Consider the following 19,154-nt stretch of genomic DNA (forward strand, 5'->3'; position numbering starts at 1 on the left):
AGCAGTGCCACTGTGAAGACAAACATTAAAAAAAAAAACAAACCAGACGTTAGACTCTGGTCCTTAAAGGACATGTCTGTGTTGACTCTAGTCCCCGATACAACTAAAATAGCACTCGTGTGTTAGGCTTCCTCATGTTCCTCACAGTTCAGAGCTCAGCCTTCAGAGCACATTGTAGAAATTGTTATTATTTTTACATGAGGTTTATTGCTTTCTCCTAGTTTATTTTTTGAGACAGGGTCTCACTATGTAGCTGTCTTAGAGATCACTATATAGACCAGGCTGGCCTTGAACTCTCCTGCCTCTGACTCCCAAGTGCTGAGATTAAAGGCATGTACCACCATGCCCAATTTATGCTTTCTTTTATTGTAAGGCTTTTTTTATTACATTAGAGAAATTGCATATTTTGATTTAAAACATTACTGCTACTGCTGCTGCTACTACTATTGTTATTAGATTGTGTGCTATTTCTTATATTTTGCTTCCATTATTTATCCTGTTTGTCCTTAATTAAATGCAAGTGCAAAATATGATCTTATACTAGATGAGCAGGCAGAAGACTCAAAGTCAAGTCACTCACACACCAGTAAAAAACACAAAAAGAAAACCCGTCACTGCTCTGAAGAAAAGGAAGATGAAGAATATATGCCAATCAAAAATCCTAATCAGGTATTTCTAACATTCAGGCTTAAATATGAAGAAATTGATATTTTTCCTTTTGTACAGTACATCTTGGTGGTGTAATTTGAACTGTTCCTTCTCTGAGCTATAGAATGGGCACACAGGATAATGTGCTTTAGTTTTAAAAAAATGTATCCTACAGGATATAAACATTGTTTTCAGAATTTATTATGTATTTCTACATTTTAACCAAGAATGATCTCCTTGCCTACGGATACTTACTTTCATTAAAAAAATATGGCTATGCTGAAAAATTGTTTCTCAATTGCTAACTTAATTTGTCAACACTTTTTAAAAGGTTTGTTGTTATTACTTAATTTATGCATGCCTGTTAAATACATGATCTTGCCGTTGGAGGTCAGAAGAGAGAATAGGATCCCCTGGAGCTGGAGTTACAGGCAGTTAGGAGCCAATATTATGTGTGTGATAGGAGCCAAACATGGGTCCTTTGGAAAGAGCAGTAAATGTTCTTCAATGTTGAGCCATCTATCAACCCCTTAGCACTTTAAAAACTTTAAGTTATGTGTATGTGTATGTCTGTGTCTATGTCTATTTGTGTATAGTGTATGTCCATGGGGTATGCATGCAGGGAAGCCAGAGGAGGACACTTGGTGTCCTGTTTTATCACTGTCCATCTTATTCCCTTGAGACAGGATCTTACTAAACCTGGCAGCCAGCGAGCCCCAGCAGTCGTCCTTTCTGTTCTCCATAGCATTGTGATTTCAGGCTTGTGATCTTATCCAGCTTTTTATGTAGTTCTAGGAATTTGAACATAGTTCCTTATGCTTGTATAGTCAACACTCCTATCTGAGGCACAATCTCTGCAGTTCCTTAATCTTCGTATAACTCTTCTTACATGCATATATTTTTTTTCTTTTTAAAAAAAGATTTATTTATTTATTTATTATGTATATTGTTATGGTAAAAGTAAAACGGCACAGATCCCCAAGAGACTGCAGCGGGCAGCAGGTCCTGAGACCACCCAGGGTCACGAAGGCAGCCAGATCCCAAGCAGGGAGCCCCCTAGTGGCCATGAGGGCCAATGGGTCCTAGGCAGGGTGAGAGACCTTGGCAGGGCAGCCAGTTCCACGAGAAACCACAGTCCCAGGTGGGTGAGAGACAGCCCGATAGGCACCCCTTGCAGAGTGAGGTTAGATATTTATTTAGTGAGTTATGGAAGGGAAAGGGGGGAGTGGGATGAGCAAAGAAACAGAGGAGGGGGAGGGAGGGAAGGGAGGGTGGGGGGTGTGAGCCACTGCAGCAGCTGCCTCATCAGGAGAGAGACAGAAAGGAAGGGGCTCGGACTGTAAGTGAAAAGAAGATGCCCTGCTGGACAGGGAGGGAGTGGGCGGATCTTGTCTCTTAAAGGGACAGGACAGACCATTACATATATACTGTTCTATCTGCGTGAATCCTTGCAGGCCAGAAGAGGGCACCAGATCTCATTTTAGATGGCTGTGAGGCACCATGTGTTTGCTGGGAATTGAACTCAGGACCTCTGGAAGAGCAGCCAGTGCTCTTAATCGCTGAGCCATCTTTCCAGCCCCCACATGTATATATTTTCTGTTGTGAATATTCCCTCCACTCCTTTCCCATTAGTCCCCTTGCCTAGACAATTTCATATATTATATATACATATATATGTATATATATGACTGTATAAAATATAAAGCCACAAATGAGAGAAAACTTACACAATTTATCTTTCTGAGACTAACTTAATCTGCTGAATATGATTTTCTGGTTGCATCCATTTACTACCTAGGACATCATACTTTATGGCTGAAAAAAGTTTTTATTGTGGATATTCACATTTTCCTCATCAATTCCTCTGTTGTTAGATACTTAGTTGTGCCCATAACTTAGCTATTGTGAATGCTGCTACAATAAATGTTGATGACCAGTATGTATTTATGTGCAGCACTGCTAGTAGGTTTGAAGATTCCTTCGGTTGGTTGTTTATTGACAGGTCTCCTGTAATCGAGGTTGGCCTTGAAGTTGATGTGTAGCCGGAGCTGTCCTTGAATTCCTGATCCTGCTGCCTTCACCTTCCAATTGGCAGGATGACAGGTGTGAGCTCTTATGCTTGGCTAGCCCTTGAAGTTTATGTCCTGTCTATGTTATAGCTGTAAAATAAAAATAGCAATCATTAGTTAAACATCACCCCATTTCCTAAAACAGTGGTAATGAAAAGAAATTATTTCTCGTCTATTTTGGTTCTTTGTTAAATGGGAAAAAAAAAGCCATTCCATCCTAGCTTGTGCTTTTATTTTACCTCATGTTAGTCATTTCAGACGATCCTGGTGAATGAGAGAGATTTCAGTAGACTAAAGTGCGGAGGCAGGGAACACAGGAGCATGAAAATGTAAAGCGGGAGACACAGGTGGAGAGATGGGCTAGGGTAAACAGAGCTAAGTTCTTGCTGTTAGGAGAGCTAAGAGTGACATTTCTACACTGCTTGTCCTTGGTGTGACAATTAACTTTGAGTCAGTTTCCTTCTTTGAGAAAGGAGATAATCCTTCACAGACAGATTGTTAGAATAAGTGTGGGCAGGTGTGTGCAAACGTTTCCTATCTGGCTAATCTCATTTCTTCCGCCAGTACTGTCAAGGTGCTGCTTTACAGTCACTTACAATAGTTCTCCCTGCGGCTAGGCCATTAGCTTGGTTCCTGTTTCAGGTAGTTTGTCTCATTCTCTATTTCATGTTAATGGATTGCGCAATATATATATGTATACACACTCACTTATATTTATATTTGATTTATAGTTTTGTTTTTTGGCTTGCTTTGTTTTGAGACAGGATTTCACTGTGTAGCCCTAGCTTGCCTAGAACTCATTATGTAGACCAGACTGGCTTCAAATTCACCTGTCTTTGCTTCTTCCTCCCAAGAGCTGAGATGAAACGGTTAGTAGTTTTTAAAACAGTAAGATTCAAAAATAAAATTTAACTGGACGCTATTGTGATGCACATCTACTGTTGTGCTTGGGAGACTGAGGCAGGAAGGCTCAGGGAGAGTTTGAAGCCAGACGGAGCTACATAGTGAGGCTCTGAGTTTTGTTTTCTGTTTTTTTAAAAGGAAAAATTACAGAACCTAGGACACATACAAAGTGTGACTTGAACCCCATGCCATTCTTCTCCCCCCCCCCTTTTTTTGTCTTATAATGAATATTTGTTTATTGTTGGTCATCATTTAATAGTGTTTTCTCTCTGTGTGTAGAAGGATGTTAGCATGGATGTTTAAGCACACTTGGCTGGGTAAGCTTTCTACCTTATTTGTTTCTACCTTATTTCTCTCACTGAAGTTGGTATTGCCATTTGCCTAGACTGGCTGGCTGGAGGGGCTCCTAAAATCCTGCTGTTTCCACAACCCCAATGCTAGAGTTACAGAGTTGTATTTCACACCTGGCTTTTGTGTGAGTGCTGGAAATCGGAATACAGGTCTTCAGTATCTCTCTAGAGCTAAAAATATTTTAGTAAATATATATTTGATAAATACTCCTAAACAGCATACATTCCTACCCCTCAGTGTCATCTAACAGAAGCATAATCTCTCTCCTTTTTATAGCCTGTTAGCTTTTTAAATTTTGTCATCACTCATATCCTGTTACAGATTTTATTTTATTTTTGGTTTTTCAAGACAGGGTTTCTATGTATAGACAGCCGCCCTGAAGCTCACTCTATAGACCAGACTGTCCTTGAACTCAGAGATCTGCCTGCCTCTACCTCCTGATTGATTGCTAGTATTAAAGGAGTGCAGCACCACCCGGTTCCTGCTGTAGATTTTAAACTATATCTGTCCATTCTTTCAAATGTTCCTCACATGCATAAATAAAGATAAACGCAATAAAGTCATTTTTTTCTCTCTCTCTCCTCTTCCCCTCCCCACCCCCCGAGACAGGGTTTCTCTGTATCTTTTGGAGCCTATCCTGGAACTCACTCTGTTGACCAGGCTGACCTTGAACTCACAGAGATCCACCTGTCTCTGCCTCCCGGGTGCTGGGATTAAAGGTGTGTGCAACCACTGCCCAACATAAACTCATTTTTTTGTTCTTAAAATGTGAGGTAAGCTCTTTTATCCCCATTTCACAATGAAGAAATTGTAAAGGAAGAAGCTTGTTACTGAGCTGTAGCTATCATAAGCAGTGGAGTGATAGTTTAGATCAGATTTACATTCCTAAGTAGTTTACTGCTGTTCTTTTTACCAGGAACATATTCTCAGTCTTCTTTTGTTAATTCTCTTGTTATTCTAGTAGAATTGCCCATAGTCCAGTATCCATGCCATCTAATCAGAGAATCTTCTCCCCCCTAAAAATTATCGTTTGTCTCTGTGTGTGCGTTAGTACATGTGTGCATGTATATGTAGGGTGTGTGCTCTGCAGACTAACGGAGGATGTCAGGTTTTGTAGTAAGGAGGTCGCTTGTTTGTCCTGGCCGTCCAGAACTGAAATAATCACAACACAGAAACCATATTAATTAAATCACTGCTTTTAACGCCTCCTCCTTTCTCCCAGAATTCTGTATAGTTTTCCCCGCTAGCTCTGTTTCCTTATAGCTTTGCTATAGGCCCAAAGCAGTTCCTTTATTTACTAGTGGTAATCACAGCATACAGAGGAGAATCCCACATCAAGGTTTCCTGCTTTATCACTTTCCAGCTTATTCCTTTATGTCAGGACTTCTTACCAGACCTGCAGCTAGACTGGTAGCTAAGAAATTCAAGCAAACCTTCTGTCTTTGCCATTCCACACAGTGCTGGACTTAGAGGCCATTCCCACTCAGTCATCTCCATAGTGGAGATGACTTTTCTCTTAATTTCTGCTTAGTCTAGATCACCCCAGTCTTTTAAAATAATCATTGTAGTACATTCCTATGAATGTTTAACATGTTTTCTATGAAAACCTTTGAAGCCTGTATCGCTTTTAGCTACAGGTGTTCAAACCTGTACTTAGATATCTTCAGTGAATCCATGCCCAAGATAAACATTTGAGATAATCAGAGTTTTAAAGAAATCAGAAGACTGATTATTTTTAAGGCCATCTTCTCCTCTGTTTTAGGAATCTTTTTATCCTACTTTGGGGGGGGGCTATTTTAAATTTTGTGTTTATGTCTTTGTGCTTATATTTGTGTGCAGGTATATATCTGTGGTGCGTGGGGGGGGCAGAGGTTCAAGTTAAGTGTCTTCCTTGTTCTTCATATTATTTTCTTTGAGACAGCATCTCTCTCTTCCTGAGCTCAGAGCTCAGTGATTGACTAAGCTCTCTGACCAGGAAGCTCCAGGGATCTGTTGGTCACTATTCCAACAGTGCTAGGGTTACAGGCACATGTCATCTTGTCTAAGTTTTCACAAGGGAGATGTGGATCTGAACTCAGGCACTTGTATGCAGGTGCTTTCTGACTGAGCTGTCTCCCTAGTCAGCTTTCTGTCTACTTACAACTTTAGAGTGGCAGTCTTTTTCTTTTGGCGTGTGGTAAGAGGAAGAAATGCTGTTAGCAGTTTTAAAAGAATTTTAAGGGCTGAGGAGATGGCTCAACAAGTAAAAAGCATTTGCCATGCAAATCTAATGACCTGAGTTCAGTTCCTGGAACCTCCTTTAAAAAGAAAGAAGGAGAAAAAAAAATCGCTTCCTGCACTCCTGTGTTGACATGGAAAGCAGAAACAGGAAAGTCTCCCAGAAGCTCGAGGACCGGTGTGGGACCGTGCTACTCCAGCCTAGCCTGTGGAAAGAAAGAACCAACTGCTGGGAGCTGTCCTCTGACATGCACACACGCCCTTTAAGTTTAAAAATAATTAAATGTGTTTGTAACTATAAAAGGGTTAGATTCTGAATTATCATTTTCTAACCTTTTCCTCATTAAGTACATTAAAGTAAGTTTTGGGGGTTTTATATTTTGATTTGACAATATAGCTATATTAATTTCTTTTCTTTGTAAGAAAGCTCAACACTGGTATTTTCTGTTGTAGTCTGGAAGACATAATTACTAACAGGAACTCCAGCAGGTTAGGCTGTAGGTGTAGCAGATGTTGCTGTGTGCTGTTGTTGGATGACAGGGTCCAGTTTCCTCAGGGTGCTCACACTTGTTTCTTCAAACTGTTCAGTTCAGAAACTCATCTGCTTAATTTTCAACTTATACCTTAATTCCATAAGTGGCTTTGTGTTGTTGAAGTTTGGGTTTTACTGGGTTACAGGAAATTCAGTAGTAATTAGCTGCAGCTTGCCTGTTGGGTAGTCAAAGTGGTTCTCAGTTCTCCAAATATCCATCTTTTGGGGGTGTGAACTGGAGACTGAACTCAGGGCTATGGCTTGCTCAGTAAGCACTTTAATATATCTACCCTGTACCCAGACAGACCCATTTTTGCTATCTTTACAACAATAGATTATTTCTTTTTTTTTTTTTAAACAGGTGCTCTTAACTGCTAAGCTGTCTCTCCAGCCCCAAATTGGTCTCTTAGTCATTTTTTTTAAAATTTATTTATTTATTATTTATACAGTGTTCTGTCTACATGCCAGAAGAGGGAACCAGATCGAATTACAGATGGGTGTGAGCCACCATATGGTTGCTGGGAATTGAACTTAGGACCTCTGGAAGAGCAGCCAGTGCTCCCAACCTCTGAGTCATCTCTCCAGCCCAATAGATAGTTTCTTAGTTCACTTTTAAGGATAGGAAAGTAAGGTATTTTCTTTTTGAAAAGACAGGAGATCTCACTATGTAGTTTTGACTGGCCTGGAGCTCACCATGTATACTAGGCTGGCCTCAAACTCATATAGAGATCCACGTGTCTCTGCCTCCTCACAGGGCTGGGGTTAAAGGCATGTGCCATCATGGCTGACATATTGAGTAAGAGTTTTTTGTTTTTTTTTTTTTAAACAAATATTTTTTTATTTTTTAATTTATTTATTATTATGTGCATTGATGTTTTGCCATGGTTGTCCAGTCAGAGTTAACAGACAGTTGTGAACTGTCTTGTGGGTGCTGGGAAATGAACTCAGGTCCTCTGGAAGACAAATAAGTTCCCTTAACCACTAAGCCATTTTTCCAGCCCCCTTCAGTAAGAGTTTTAACACATCATGTATCAGCCTAGTTTGAACATGTAAAATGTATTTGAAGACATAAAGAGATGACATTAGAGAACACTTTAAAATTAACCAGTGGTAGGGGACTAATAGAATGTGTACTCAATAATTAAAAAATGAGGAAAATGTGGTGACATAACATAGGCCTGTAATAGGAGGTTGGGACAGGAGATCGGGAGTCCAAGGCTTACCTGGATTCCAGAGTGAGTTCAAGGCCAGCCTCTTGGGGGCTTTGGTGCTGTCCACACCAACATTTGTAGTGTCTACTTTCCTTTCATTTTAGCTTGACTGGCAGCTGAATTCTCTTGCTGCTGTGTTATTTGAGGGACGTCTTGTAGAACTGTTAGGGACTTCAGCAGTTCCACTGCAGCTCAGTGGCGGGGCCACATTTGGGGAAGTGGAGAGTGAGAAAGTGGGAGAGGATCGTGTGTGATGAGAGCACTGAGTGCTGCTCTAGGACTGGGGGACCGTGCAGCATTTACCTGGCATGTGTGAACGCCTGCGTTTGTGCCTCTGATAGCGTTAAAACAAGGCCTGTTGAGAGTTGGCTGGGCTGCTTCAGTCCCTGTGTCTAGATCTGATCCTCAGCTCAACTGAAATAGAGGTAAAAGGCTTTTTTTAAGATTGCTCTTTAAAAAAAAATGGTTAACTTTTCTGAGTTATTTGTGTTTATATAGTTTAGAGATTCTAGTATTAGGAGTAGTACACACTGAAGCCATGAGGGCAAATGGCTTAGAGAAGCTGGGACTAAAGAAGTGTGAGTTCTGTACCAGCTTGGGCCACATAGCATGAACCTGCCTAAGAAAAGAATGAAAATGAATTTGAAAGCTGGAGAGATGACTCAGCAGTGAAGAGCATTGGTTGCTCTTCCAGAGAACACTGGCTCAATTTCCAGTACCGCATGGTGCTTACAGATGGCTGTGACTGTAACTCTAGTTCCAGGAGATCCAACACTCGTACACAGACATCCAGACAGACAAAACACCTAGCACAGAAAATAAAAATAAAGTGAGTTTTAAAAACTGGATTTGAATTGTTGCAATGACTTGCTAATGGCTTCGTGGCTTTATGAATTGATAGTGCTCATAGATGATCATTTTACTGACCAACTTTAAAACTGCATTTCTTTGACAGGATATCTACAGGGAAATGGGCTTTGGCCATTATGAAGATGAAGAAAGCTGTTGGGAGAAACAGAAAAGTGAAAAGAGAGACCGACGTCAGAACCGCAGTCGTAGCCGATCTCGAGAAAGGGATGGTCACTATAGCAACAGCCACAAACCCAAGTACCAGACAGATCCTTATGAAAGGGAAAGGAGTAGAAAGAGAGACCGAAGCAGAAGTCCAAAAAAATCCAAAGACAAAGAAAGATCTAAGTACAGATGAGGGGAAGAAGAGGAAGTGAGTGGCTAGCAGGTCTCCTCCTGCCTGGTTTGGAGCTCTCGAAGATGCTCAGAGTTCCTGCTGGCACAGCTAACTCTGCCTGCCTCCATGTTGATGGGCAGCCCTCCAGGTTAACACTGAGGGTGTGGGGCACTGGAAGAGAGTGGGCATTTTCTGTGTATACTTTTTATACAAATTTTATTGTGCATACATGTTATTGTTCATATTTAACATCTTTCATATTTTCAGCCTTTTTTAAATGAAGCATTTCATACCATAGAAGTCCATAGAGTTGTATATAATACATAAAACATAGTAAATTGTATACCCGGCCGCAGTGTAAGAGTGTCACCTGCTATGGAAGTTTCATGTCCTTTCTTCCTCCAGATTTTATCATTCTGAGTTGTGTTTACCTTGCTGTTAATTTCATATGGTTTGGAATTTTATAAAAATGACACAATAGGGGCTGGAGAGATGGCTCAGAGGTTAAGAGCATTGTCTGCTCTTCCAAAGGTCCTGAGTTCAATTCCCAGCAACCACATGGTGGCTCACAGCCATCTGTAATGGGGTCTGGTGCCCTCTTCTGGCCTGCAGGCAGACACACAGACAGAATATTGTATATATAATAAATAAATATTTAAAAAAATGACACAATATATGTTTACTTCTGTGACTTTTCTTAAGAGTTGATTCATTTTTATTGTTACATAGTTGTAATGGATATGGGCCAGCTGATCTGTTGATGGGCCTTTGTTGCTTCGTTGCTGTACATAGTCTTGACCACCAATAGAAGAGGCTTAGTTATGTAAGAAGTTAGCTTCCTGGCTAGAAAGATGGCTCAGCTTGCCCTGTGCTTGCTTCACAAGCATAGGACTGAGTTCTGATCCTCAGGACCACATAACCAGGCTGACAGTGTGTGCTTCTGTCCCAGCACTGGAGAGGCAGGAGCAGGTGAAGCTCCAGGGCTAGTGAGAAACCTTGTCTCAAAAACTGTGATGGAGAGTGATTGAGGAAAATACCTGACTGACCTCTCGCCTCCACGTACATGCACACACAATTGTGCATGCATATACACCGAGATGAAGAAACAGAGCCATCCTGGGTAGACAGCTGTAAGTGTTGCTCACACAGATGACTCTAAAGTGTGGTCTGGAAGAATGAGCAAGAGATGAGCTGGAAACAGTGAGAATTCACCTCCTGACAGCTGAGACTTGATTTAATAGCTCTGGAATATTGAAATGGTAAAAATTTATACACAAGCGTTTCAGGGTAAAATGTCCTTTGTTGCAAATTTTGAGAAGCTGTTTTATTTCCCTACACATCTGGCAGTAATGTTATGTACTTATGGAGGTGTAGTGTGTGTTATGTGTTCATATCTGGGATGAGTAAATTTATTTACAAGCATCAGCTCACTTTTTTTTCTTCTGGTCAGAGTCTGCCCTCGGGGATTTTGAAATGTATTCCATTATTATTAGCTGTAGCTTGCACTCTCTGCAGTACTTCTCAGACATTTCTTCCTTTCGTCTAGTAGAAAACATACAGCCTTTGACCCACATCTCCTCCATCCCTTGTCTTAGTGTTCTGTTACTGTGAAGAGACACCATGACCACAGCAACTCTTATAAAGGAAGGCATTTAATTGGGGCTGGCTAACAGTTGAGGTTTAGTTCATCATTGCCGTGATGGGAAGCATGGCGGCATGGAGGGAGACTGGAGGGAGACGTGCTGGAGAAGGAACCGAGAGTTCTACATCTGAATCAGCAGGCAGCAGGAAGAGAGTGCCACACTTCATCTGAGACCTTAAAGCCCGCCCCCAGTGTCATACTCCTGTCACTTCTTATGGGCCTATGGAGGCCATTGTTATTCAAGCCACATTCGTCTGCCAATCATTTCATTCTTGAATTCTACTTTTATAGACTTTCCTCCCATAAAAATGAGGTCACATAGAATTTATCTTTCTGTGCCTGGCTTATATCACTCAGTATTAATGTCTTCCCAGTTCGTTCATGCTGTTACAAGTGACAGTGTCCTTCCTAAAGGATAAACAGTATTGGTCTGTTGTGTATTTATGATGTATTTTCTCAGTATGTTCTATTGTTAGCCAATAGATCTATTCTATGTCTGAGCTGTTGTAACTAATATGGCAGTGAACTAGGACCAGATACAGCCTTTCAGCCTACCAATTTATACCTGTTAGATTGCTGGATCATGATAGTACTATCCTCAAAGTTTTTCCCAACTCAAATATCTCTACTGTTTCCCACAGTGGCTATAATAATTCACATTCTCAAAGATAATATACAAGAATTTCCTTTTGAGGGGGCTGGAGAGATGGCTCAGAGGTTAAGAGCACTGGCTGCTCTTCCAGAGGTCCTGAGTTCAATTCCCAGCAACCACATGGTGGCTCACAATCATCTGTACTGAGATCTGGCGCCCTCCTCTGGTGTGCGGGCATACATCAAGGCAGAATGTTGTATACTTAATAAATAAATAAATCTTTAAAAAAAAGAATTTCCTTTTGAGTAGCTGTGGTTTTCACCAGGTGAATTCTTTCTTTTATTATAATTTTTTTTGTCATTTTTGTTTTTTGAGACAGGGTTTCTCTGTGCAACAACCCTAGTTGTCCTGGAACTAGCTATGTAGACCAGGCTGGCCTGAAACTCAGAGTTCTGTCTGCTTCTGCCTCTGCCTTCCGAGTGCTAGGATTAAAGGCATGCACCACCACTGCCCGACTGATTATTATTTTTAAATGATTTTATGTGCATTGGTGTTTTGCCTGCATATGTGTTTGTGTGAGGATGTTGGATCCTGTGGAAGTGAAGGTACAGACAGTTGTGTGGTGGCGTAAATGAATGCAGAAAGATTATAAAAATATATACAGCTTTAATAAGGAAATAGACTTACAGGACCACAGGTTCCCGCAGAGAACAGGAAAGCAGAGCAAAAAGGGGCTGTTGGGATCACGCCTGGCAGATTTATCCGTAAACATTAGCCCGAGGCGAACACGCCCTCGATGGGTGGGGCTATATCCCTACATCTCCCCCTTTTGTCTAAATAAGATAGAACTAAACCAAATATAACTATATACAATAATAACAAATAATAAATATAACAAACAATATTGAGAACAAAAGTTTTGTTAAACATTTTATCTCAAGGAGTCTAAATAACATAGAGAGTAACTACAATTATATAATCTTTAACTCCGTCAAAGATCTGAGAAGGGAATAAATATTACTTAACAATCGAGAGATATCCAAAATGTGCAACAATTGACAGAGACAACTGACTACCTGGGCAATCACCCAAAGTCTCGTTTGCAATGTTGAGTCAACCAACTTTGGCTAAGGCCTAACATAACTGGCATACCATTTTTAGAACTATCCTACCCTGTCTTGGTAGTTATAATCCTGTTTTATCCACTTAGAGATATTTTGTATCTTTGTCAGAAGTTGAGGTATGGGCTTTTTTTAACCCAAAGGCCAGTTCTGCCAAGAAGACAAGCTCCCAGTGGAGTGTCTTTGGTGCTCAACGTTCTCTTGGGAGTAGAGTGGCGTTGCCAGGAGTAATTGTGTCTCGTTGGCACAGAAATTTTAGGTTAGATTAAAGGCCATTTTTACAGCTCTTTGAAGAGGCTGAAGATCATACTATCTATATTAAATATAATCTCTATGTAACTAAAAGACCTGATTAACTTAAAAATAAATATGACAAACATATAATTCTCAATACCTATCTAACTTGAAGACTAAAAGAATAAAGAACTGTGCAATATATGAAGACAATGATCTTCAATTGTAAACAATGTCATAGTATCAGAGGTAGAAATGTACATTGTAATATGGTAGATGTATCAATACAATATAGACAAAGTTATAAGCATACTCATACAAAAATAGAGGTAGTAACATTCACATTTAATATTTACTATATCAATATACAAGAAACAGTACCAATACAATTTTCTATAAACAGTAATTTACAAAAACCAATCATCCCATAAAACCAGTTAATCTCCCTTCTTCCTCCTCTTCTTTTTTTTTTTTCATAAAAATATTACCCCATCCCCTCAACCCTAAACCAACCACTAAAAGATGTCCCTAACCCTGAGGGCAAACTCTGTTGGGAGAGGGGATGTCGTCCTCTAAGATTGCTTTTAGCTGACATGGGGGCAACGTTCTTTTTAGGGGGGTCCTGTGGAGATCCCCTTCATATTCAAAACTGTGTCCTTTTCAGAGCAAATAACACCAGTTATTCTTGCTGATGGGACAATCTTTATTCCTACCTGTTTATCATATTTCTATTATCAAACCATACAGTATCAAGGAAAACTACGAATCCCAGAAAGATCCATATCTGTGGGCTGACAGACATTTTTTGTAAAATCTCCCACATGGTACAACTGAAAAGGCTGTTAAAGTCTTGAATGGTAATGTTTTTAGACATTTTTTTTTATTTATAAAAGAAAATTATGTACCTGTAATGACCTTTTCCTGCCAGTGGTGGTGAAAGAAATGCACCTGAGTCCACGTAGTCTAAACCAGAGCCGGTCTGAAACAATTAACTCAAAACAAAAATTATTGTACTTCCTGATAAGGGAAGGGGTTGGCGGCTTTTGCTTCAAAACCGCAGGTGCTTCCGTTAAATCAGGCAGTGAGGCTTTGGAAGACAAGAGGAAGATGGGCAGGGAGCTATTAACTGTTCCATGGGGGTCGCTGCTCTGCGACTGTATCGACTGTATCATGGCCTGGAGTGGGGGAAGGGAAAGCGAGCAGGGAGCGCGCTGTAAAAGCTAACAGGCTTTTACATTTCCTGAGCTCCAGTAACTAACTTGCTCGAAAAGGCTGGGAAAGATGGAGCTTGCGCCCCCCCCTGTGCCGGGGCGGGGGCAAAATAGCCCCACGTTGGGCGCAAAAATGTGGCGGCATAAATGAATGCAGAAAGATTATAAAAATATATACAGCTTTAATAAGGAAATAGACTTACAGGACCACAGGTTCCCACGGAGAACAGGAAAGGCAGAGCAAAAAGGGGCTGCTGGGATCACGCCCGGCAGATTTATCCGTAAACATTAGCCTGAGGTGACCACACCCCCAATGGGTGGGGCTATATCCCTACACAGTTGGTTGCCATGTGGGTGCTGGGAGTTGAACTGAGGTCCTCTGGAAGAACAGCCTGCTCTTAGCTGCTGAACTATGTCTTCAGCCCCCCTTTCCCACTTTTTTTTTTTTTTTTTTTTTTTAGTTTATGGAGACAGGATCATTTGTATCCCAGCCCAGCCTTGAACTCACTGCGTAGCTGAGAATGACTGAATTTCCGATCCTCCTGCCCCAACCTCCAGAGAGCTGGGATTATAAATGTGTACCACCATGCCTATTTTGTGTGGCACTGAGGACTGAACCTTCGTGTGTGCTAGGCAAGCTCTCTACCAACTGAGCTTGCATTCCCAGCGACTTCAGGTGATGTTTGTTTGTTTTTGAGAGAGTCTCACTTTGTAGCCTTGGCTGAACTGGAGCCCAGGCATATCTCTGCCTTCTGAGTGCTAGGATTAAGGGCGTGCACCACTATGCACAGCCTCACCAAGTGGTTTTGAATTAATTTTGACTTCTAATCATAGCATTTGTGAACTACCGTGACTAGATACAGGGCGGGCTTGGATCTGTGTTACTACTGCTTTTATAGATAGCTAAAGCGGCCATGTTTCCCATATCGACTTGGCTTCTATAGGGTTTAGGTGAACTCTCAGATTGTTTTCCTTCCACGTTGGCATTGAACTGAAGCCTTGTGCAGGCTGAGAACCTACAGCTCTTTGCACTAGGTGAACCAGTCTTCAGTGATATTTTCTATTGATTTTTGCAAGGAAAAAAAGATTGAGCAGCAAGTAGATTTTGTGTTAAAGTAGTTACTTTGTACCCAAAATTGCTCATTAATATAACTTCACTTTAAGCTTTTAATTTAATCTTTTACTAGTTGAATTTTCAAATATTCTGGCTAGAACTTTAATAGTTCTCTAGTGGCTGAGTGAGAACCTTCATGTTGTTTCAGCCATTGTACAAATTCCTTTAATAAATTGCATTTCAGTTAGTGGAAATTTAATCTCAACTTTGACATTTTATACCCTTGAAAGTTGACTCACAAAGAATGCATAACAGATAGTAAAATCGAAATCTCAGAAGCTTTACCTTTCAGTGGGTGTTGCTAGGAGACCATGTTTTGATGGGAAATTTGAGAGAAGGTTGTGTTTCCTGTTAGATGAGCATGTGGAGATCCCCTTCATATTCAAAACTGTGTCCTTTTCAGAGCAAATAACACCAGTTATTCTTGCTGATGGGACGATCTTTATTCCTACCTGTTTTACCCACCCACGACAGGGTAATGTGAACACCGGCAGGAGTTAGCCATTTTTTGTTTTGCCTCCTATTCTTTCATGTGTGAGCTGTTGAGTGTTTTCACTGTGCAATTTAAAAATTGTACTGCTAGGGCTGATCAGGGAAAGGCACTGCTACCAAGCCTGATTTGACACTGGGCTCTACATGCTGTCCTCTGATTTCCACAAGCACACTGGCACATAGGCTAACACACACACACACACACACACACACACACACATACACACACACCACAGTAAATGTAATGATTTTCTTCAACCTAGATTGCTCGCATTTAGTTTGGATTGCTGGGAAGCTGACACAAAATATTTCACAGGAGGTCATGTATTAGCAAGAGTTTGTACAAAAAGAGAAGTTAGAGCATGCCACTCTGCTGCTGGAGCTCTAGAACACAACCACAATGACCCCCAGTTCCTGAAAACAGTTTTGTGCTGTTTCCTTGGTGCATGGTGTAGAGGACAGTCTTGGGTTTCCAGTCGGGAAGCTTGAGTCAGAAGCAAAGGCCTATGCCGATCGGAGGAGCAGAAAGCTAAGGAGCCACAAGATGATGATCTGACCAAAGTGGAGGATTGGAAAGAGAAGTGAGGAGCCCAAAGACAGGAGGGAGTGGGAAGCGGGATATAGGTTCTGCAACAGGGGTTGGTACCACAGCCCTCATGGCTTTGAATGCAACTCATCCCATACCTGTGCCACGTGCAACCCCAAACCAGATTTAATCCAAGTAGCCTTCCCAGAGGAGGTGCTACATAAGTGGAGGCCTGCATTTGAGACCCGCGTTGAAGCAGTGCTCCAACATGGAGTGGGCATCCCACCAATAAAAAAACAACAAATCTATAGTCCCTGCCACATAGCAAATGTTACTGCAGAGAGCAGCAGTTCAAGTGTCTGGAATGGCTCCAGGTGGATGTGGTTTGGGTAAAGCTTTCATATGGTGGAAGCAGGATTCGTGGAACCCCCTAGTTAATGTGGACCCCATTCCCTTAGTGGACCACTTATACTGTCTTCGGGACAGTCACCCCGTCTGCCTCATGTCTACACACAGGCATGCAGTAAAGAGCCTCACTGTTACCGTAATCTCCTCAGATGGCAGCAGGCATTTCTAACGTCATAAAGGATGTTTCACTATTACACTGATAATTATCTACTACTCACAAACCAAAAGCACAGATTCATAGCCTTTCCCCCTCTCGTGCTGATGGGAAACAATGTGATGGTTTTCACCACGAAGCTTGCTTTGTTTTGGAGCCCGTGTTAGATCTCGTGCCCACTGCACAGCCTCGTGGGTGGACACAGTGGTGCTGCAACACAGAGTAGCTGCTCAAGCTTCAGGCTCTGGAGTCGCGCCACGCTTGCCCAGGGTTCCCCGGCTGCAGTGCGAGCTCATCTGAGGTGAGGAGATGCGGTGGGATGCTCTTTCTAGGGCTGCCATAGCACATGACCACGAACCAATGACTGAAAAGAACAGAAACTTTTCTCAGTCCTGGAGGCTACAAGTTCCAATTTCACTGTATGGCTGGGGCCGCGCTCCCTCAAAGGCCCTAATGATTCTTGCTGCTTGCTGGCTTCGGGTGTGTTCTTGGATTACTGGCTGCATCACTCCAAGCCCAGCCTGTCTCCACTTGGCCTTTACCCTCCGAATCTATCTCCCTCTCCCCTTTCTTTCTTTCTTTCTTTCTTTCTTTCTTTCTTTCTTTCTTTCTTTCTTTCTTTCTTTCTTTCTTTCTTCCTTCCTTCCTTCCTCCCTCCCTCCCTCCCTCCCTCCCTCTCTCTCTCTCTCTCTTTCTTATTATGTATACAATATTCTTTCTGCATGTATGCCTGAAGGCCAGAAGAGGGCACCAGACCTCATTACAGATGGTTGTGAGCCACCATGTGGTTGCTGGGAATTGAACTCAGGACCTTTGGAAGAGCAGGCAATGCTCTTAACAGCTGAGCCATCTCTCCAGCCCTCTTTCTCTTTCTTTCTTTCTTTCTTTCTTTCTTTCTTTCTTTCTTTCTTTCTTTCTTTCTTTCTTTCTTTCTTTCTTTTTTTCTTTCCTTTTCTTTTTTCTTTTTGTTAGTTTGTTTTTCAAGATGGTTTTTCTGTGTGTACTACTGGCTGTCCTGGAACTCATTCTATAGACCAGGCTGGTTTCAAACTCACAGAGATCTGCCTGCCTTTGCCTCCCAAGTGCTAGGATTAAGGCATACACCACCACTGCCTGGCTCTTCTCCCCCTTTTTATAAAGATGCTGACCATTGCATTCAGGGTCCACTCAAGACCATGTGACTGCATCTCACCTGGATGACTTTTACAGAGACTATTTCTAAATAAAGTGTTCGCAGACATAGGAAGTTAGGACTTGAGCTTGTCTTGGGACAGGGTGGGGGATAGGGCCATGGTAACTTGGGACCATGTCACCAACTTGTGGGTAAGGTGTTGTGGAGCTCAAGTAAAGCTTCTGTGGCATTTTGGCCAGCAGACCAGCAAAGGATGCTGGGATAGCCTTGGAGCCTGTATTTCTAAGCAATGTGGCCAGTGTTCAGATGTGGTCACTTACAAGACAATGTCGTTGGTCCAGGTTGTCAAGGCTCCATGTAGCATGTGCAACATCCACCATTGTTCAGTGTCTTTTTGATAACAGCATATTTTCCCAGGAATGTATGGAGTTCTAGCATGGGCCACCTTCATTTCCCTTGAGGGCTCTTTGAGAACTGTGGAGTCTATCTAGGGCAGGCAGGACTTCCAGAGTCCACGGTAATCTACTAAAGCTATGCATTACTGCAACTGTAGGTATGTTTCCCAAATGCTGACTTATTTGGGTTATGTAGTCACAATCTCATGATGAGAATGCCCACAGGACCAAATGTGGCACTGGGTACATCAGACACAGTGGATTCAGTAGCTAAGATCTATAAAGAAAACAGGATGATTCCCCGTGTCCCGTATTGCTCATGAGGCCTGTAGTCCTGAGAAAGACTGGCTGGTCTTTGGAGAGCCAGACCTTCCCACACTGGAGTCTGTCCAACAGTTCCTTGCTGGAGGAGGCCATCAGTTTTCTCAAGCTGTAGCTTCATAATGGCCTGGAAATGATTCCTCTCTCCACCTCTGGAGGCAGTGGCAAGAAGATCTCTGAGTCTGAAGCCAGTCTGGTTTGAAGCCAGGACAGCCACGGCTACACAGAGAAACCCTGTCTTGGGGAATGGGAGAAGAAAAAAAATGTTTTTTTCTAAACCTTAACCAAACAGCTTGTGTGTGACAGCAGTATGTAGTAACTGATAATTGAATTAGTTTTTAAAAATTGTATGTGTCTCAATGTTTTGCCTGCCTGTGTGAATGTATGACTATATGTATGTAAGTATGTATGTGTGTTTACTGTGTGCATTTCTGGTGCTCATGGGGGTCAGAAGAGAGCATCAGATCTCTTGAAACTGGACTTACAGACATTTGTGAGCTGCCATACAGGTGGTAGGGTCATCTGCAAGAGCCACAGATACTCTGAGCAGCTCAGCCCTTTCTGCTGCTCTCAGCCTGTGTGTGACGAGCTCACACATTCCTACTGTTGACTGGGAGGGTAGATTTTCTAGTCTCTGCAAAGTTGTTTTGTTTTAGAAACCTGACTTCACTGTGTAGCCCTAACTGGCCTGGAAC

The 19,154-nt window shown here is 41.9% G+C and overlaps 1 protein-coding gene across 1 annotated transcript in view; it reads left to right on the plus strand.

Moving 5' to 3' along the window:
• Positions 1-11,592, plus strand: part of Ppil4 (peptidylprolyl isomerase like 4) — a 34,731-nt gene extending 23,139 nt beyond the window's left edge. The window contains exons 12-13 of the mRNA XM_057762630.1: positions 522-669; positions 8,887-11,592. Of these exons, the coding sequence (XP_057618613.1) occupies positions 522-669; positions 8,887-9,138 (400 nt within the window). The 3' untranslated portion in view covers positions 9,139-11,592. The remainder of the gene's footprint in view (positions 1-521; positions 670-8,886) is intronic.
• Positions 11,593-19,154: the final 7,562 nt, after the last annotated feature.

The sequence above is a fragment of the Chionomys nivalis genome, chromosome 2 (genome assembly GCF_950005125.1).
Source record: "Chionomys nivalis chromosome 2, mChiNiv1.1, whole genome shotgun sequence".
Taxonomy (NCBI): domain Eukaryota; kingdom Metazoa; phylum Chordata; class Mammalia; order Rodentia; family Cricetidae; genus Chionomys; species Chionomys nivalis.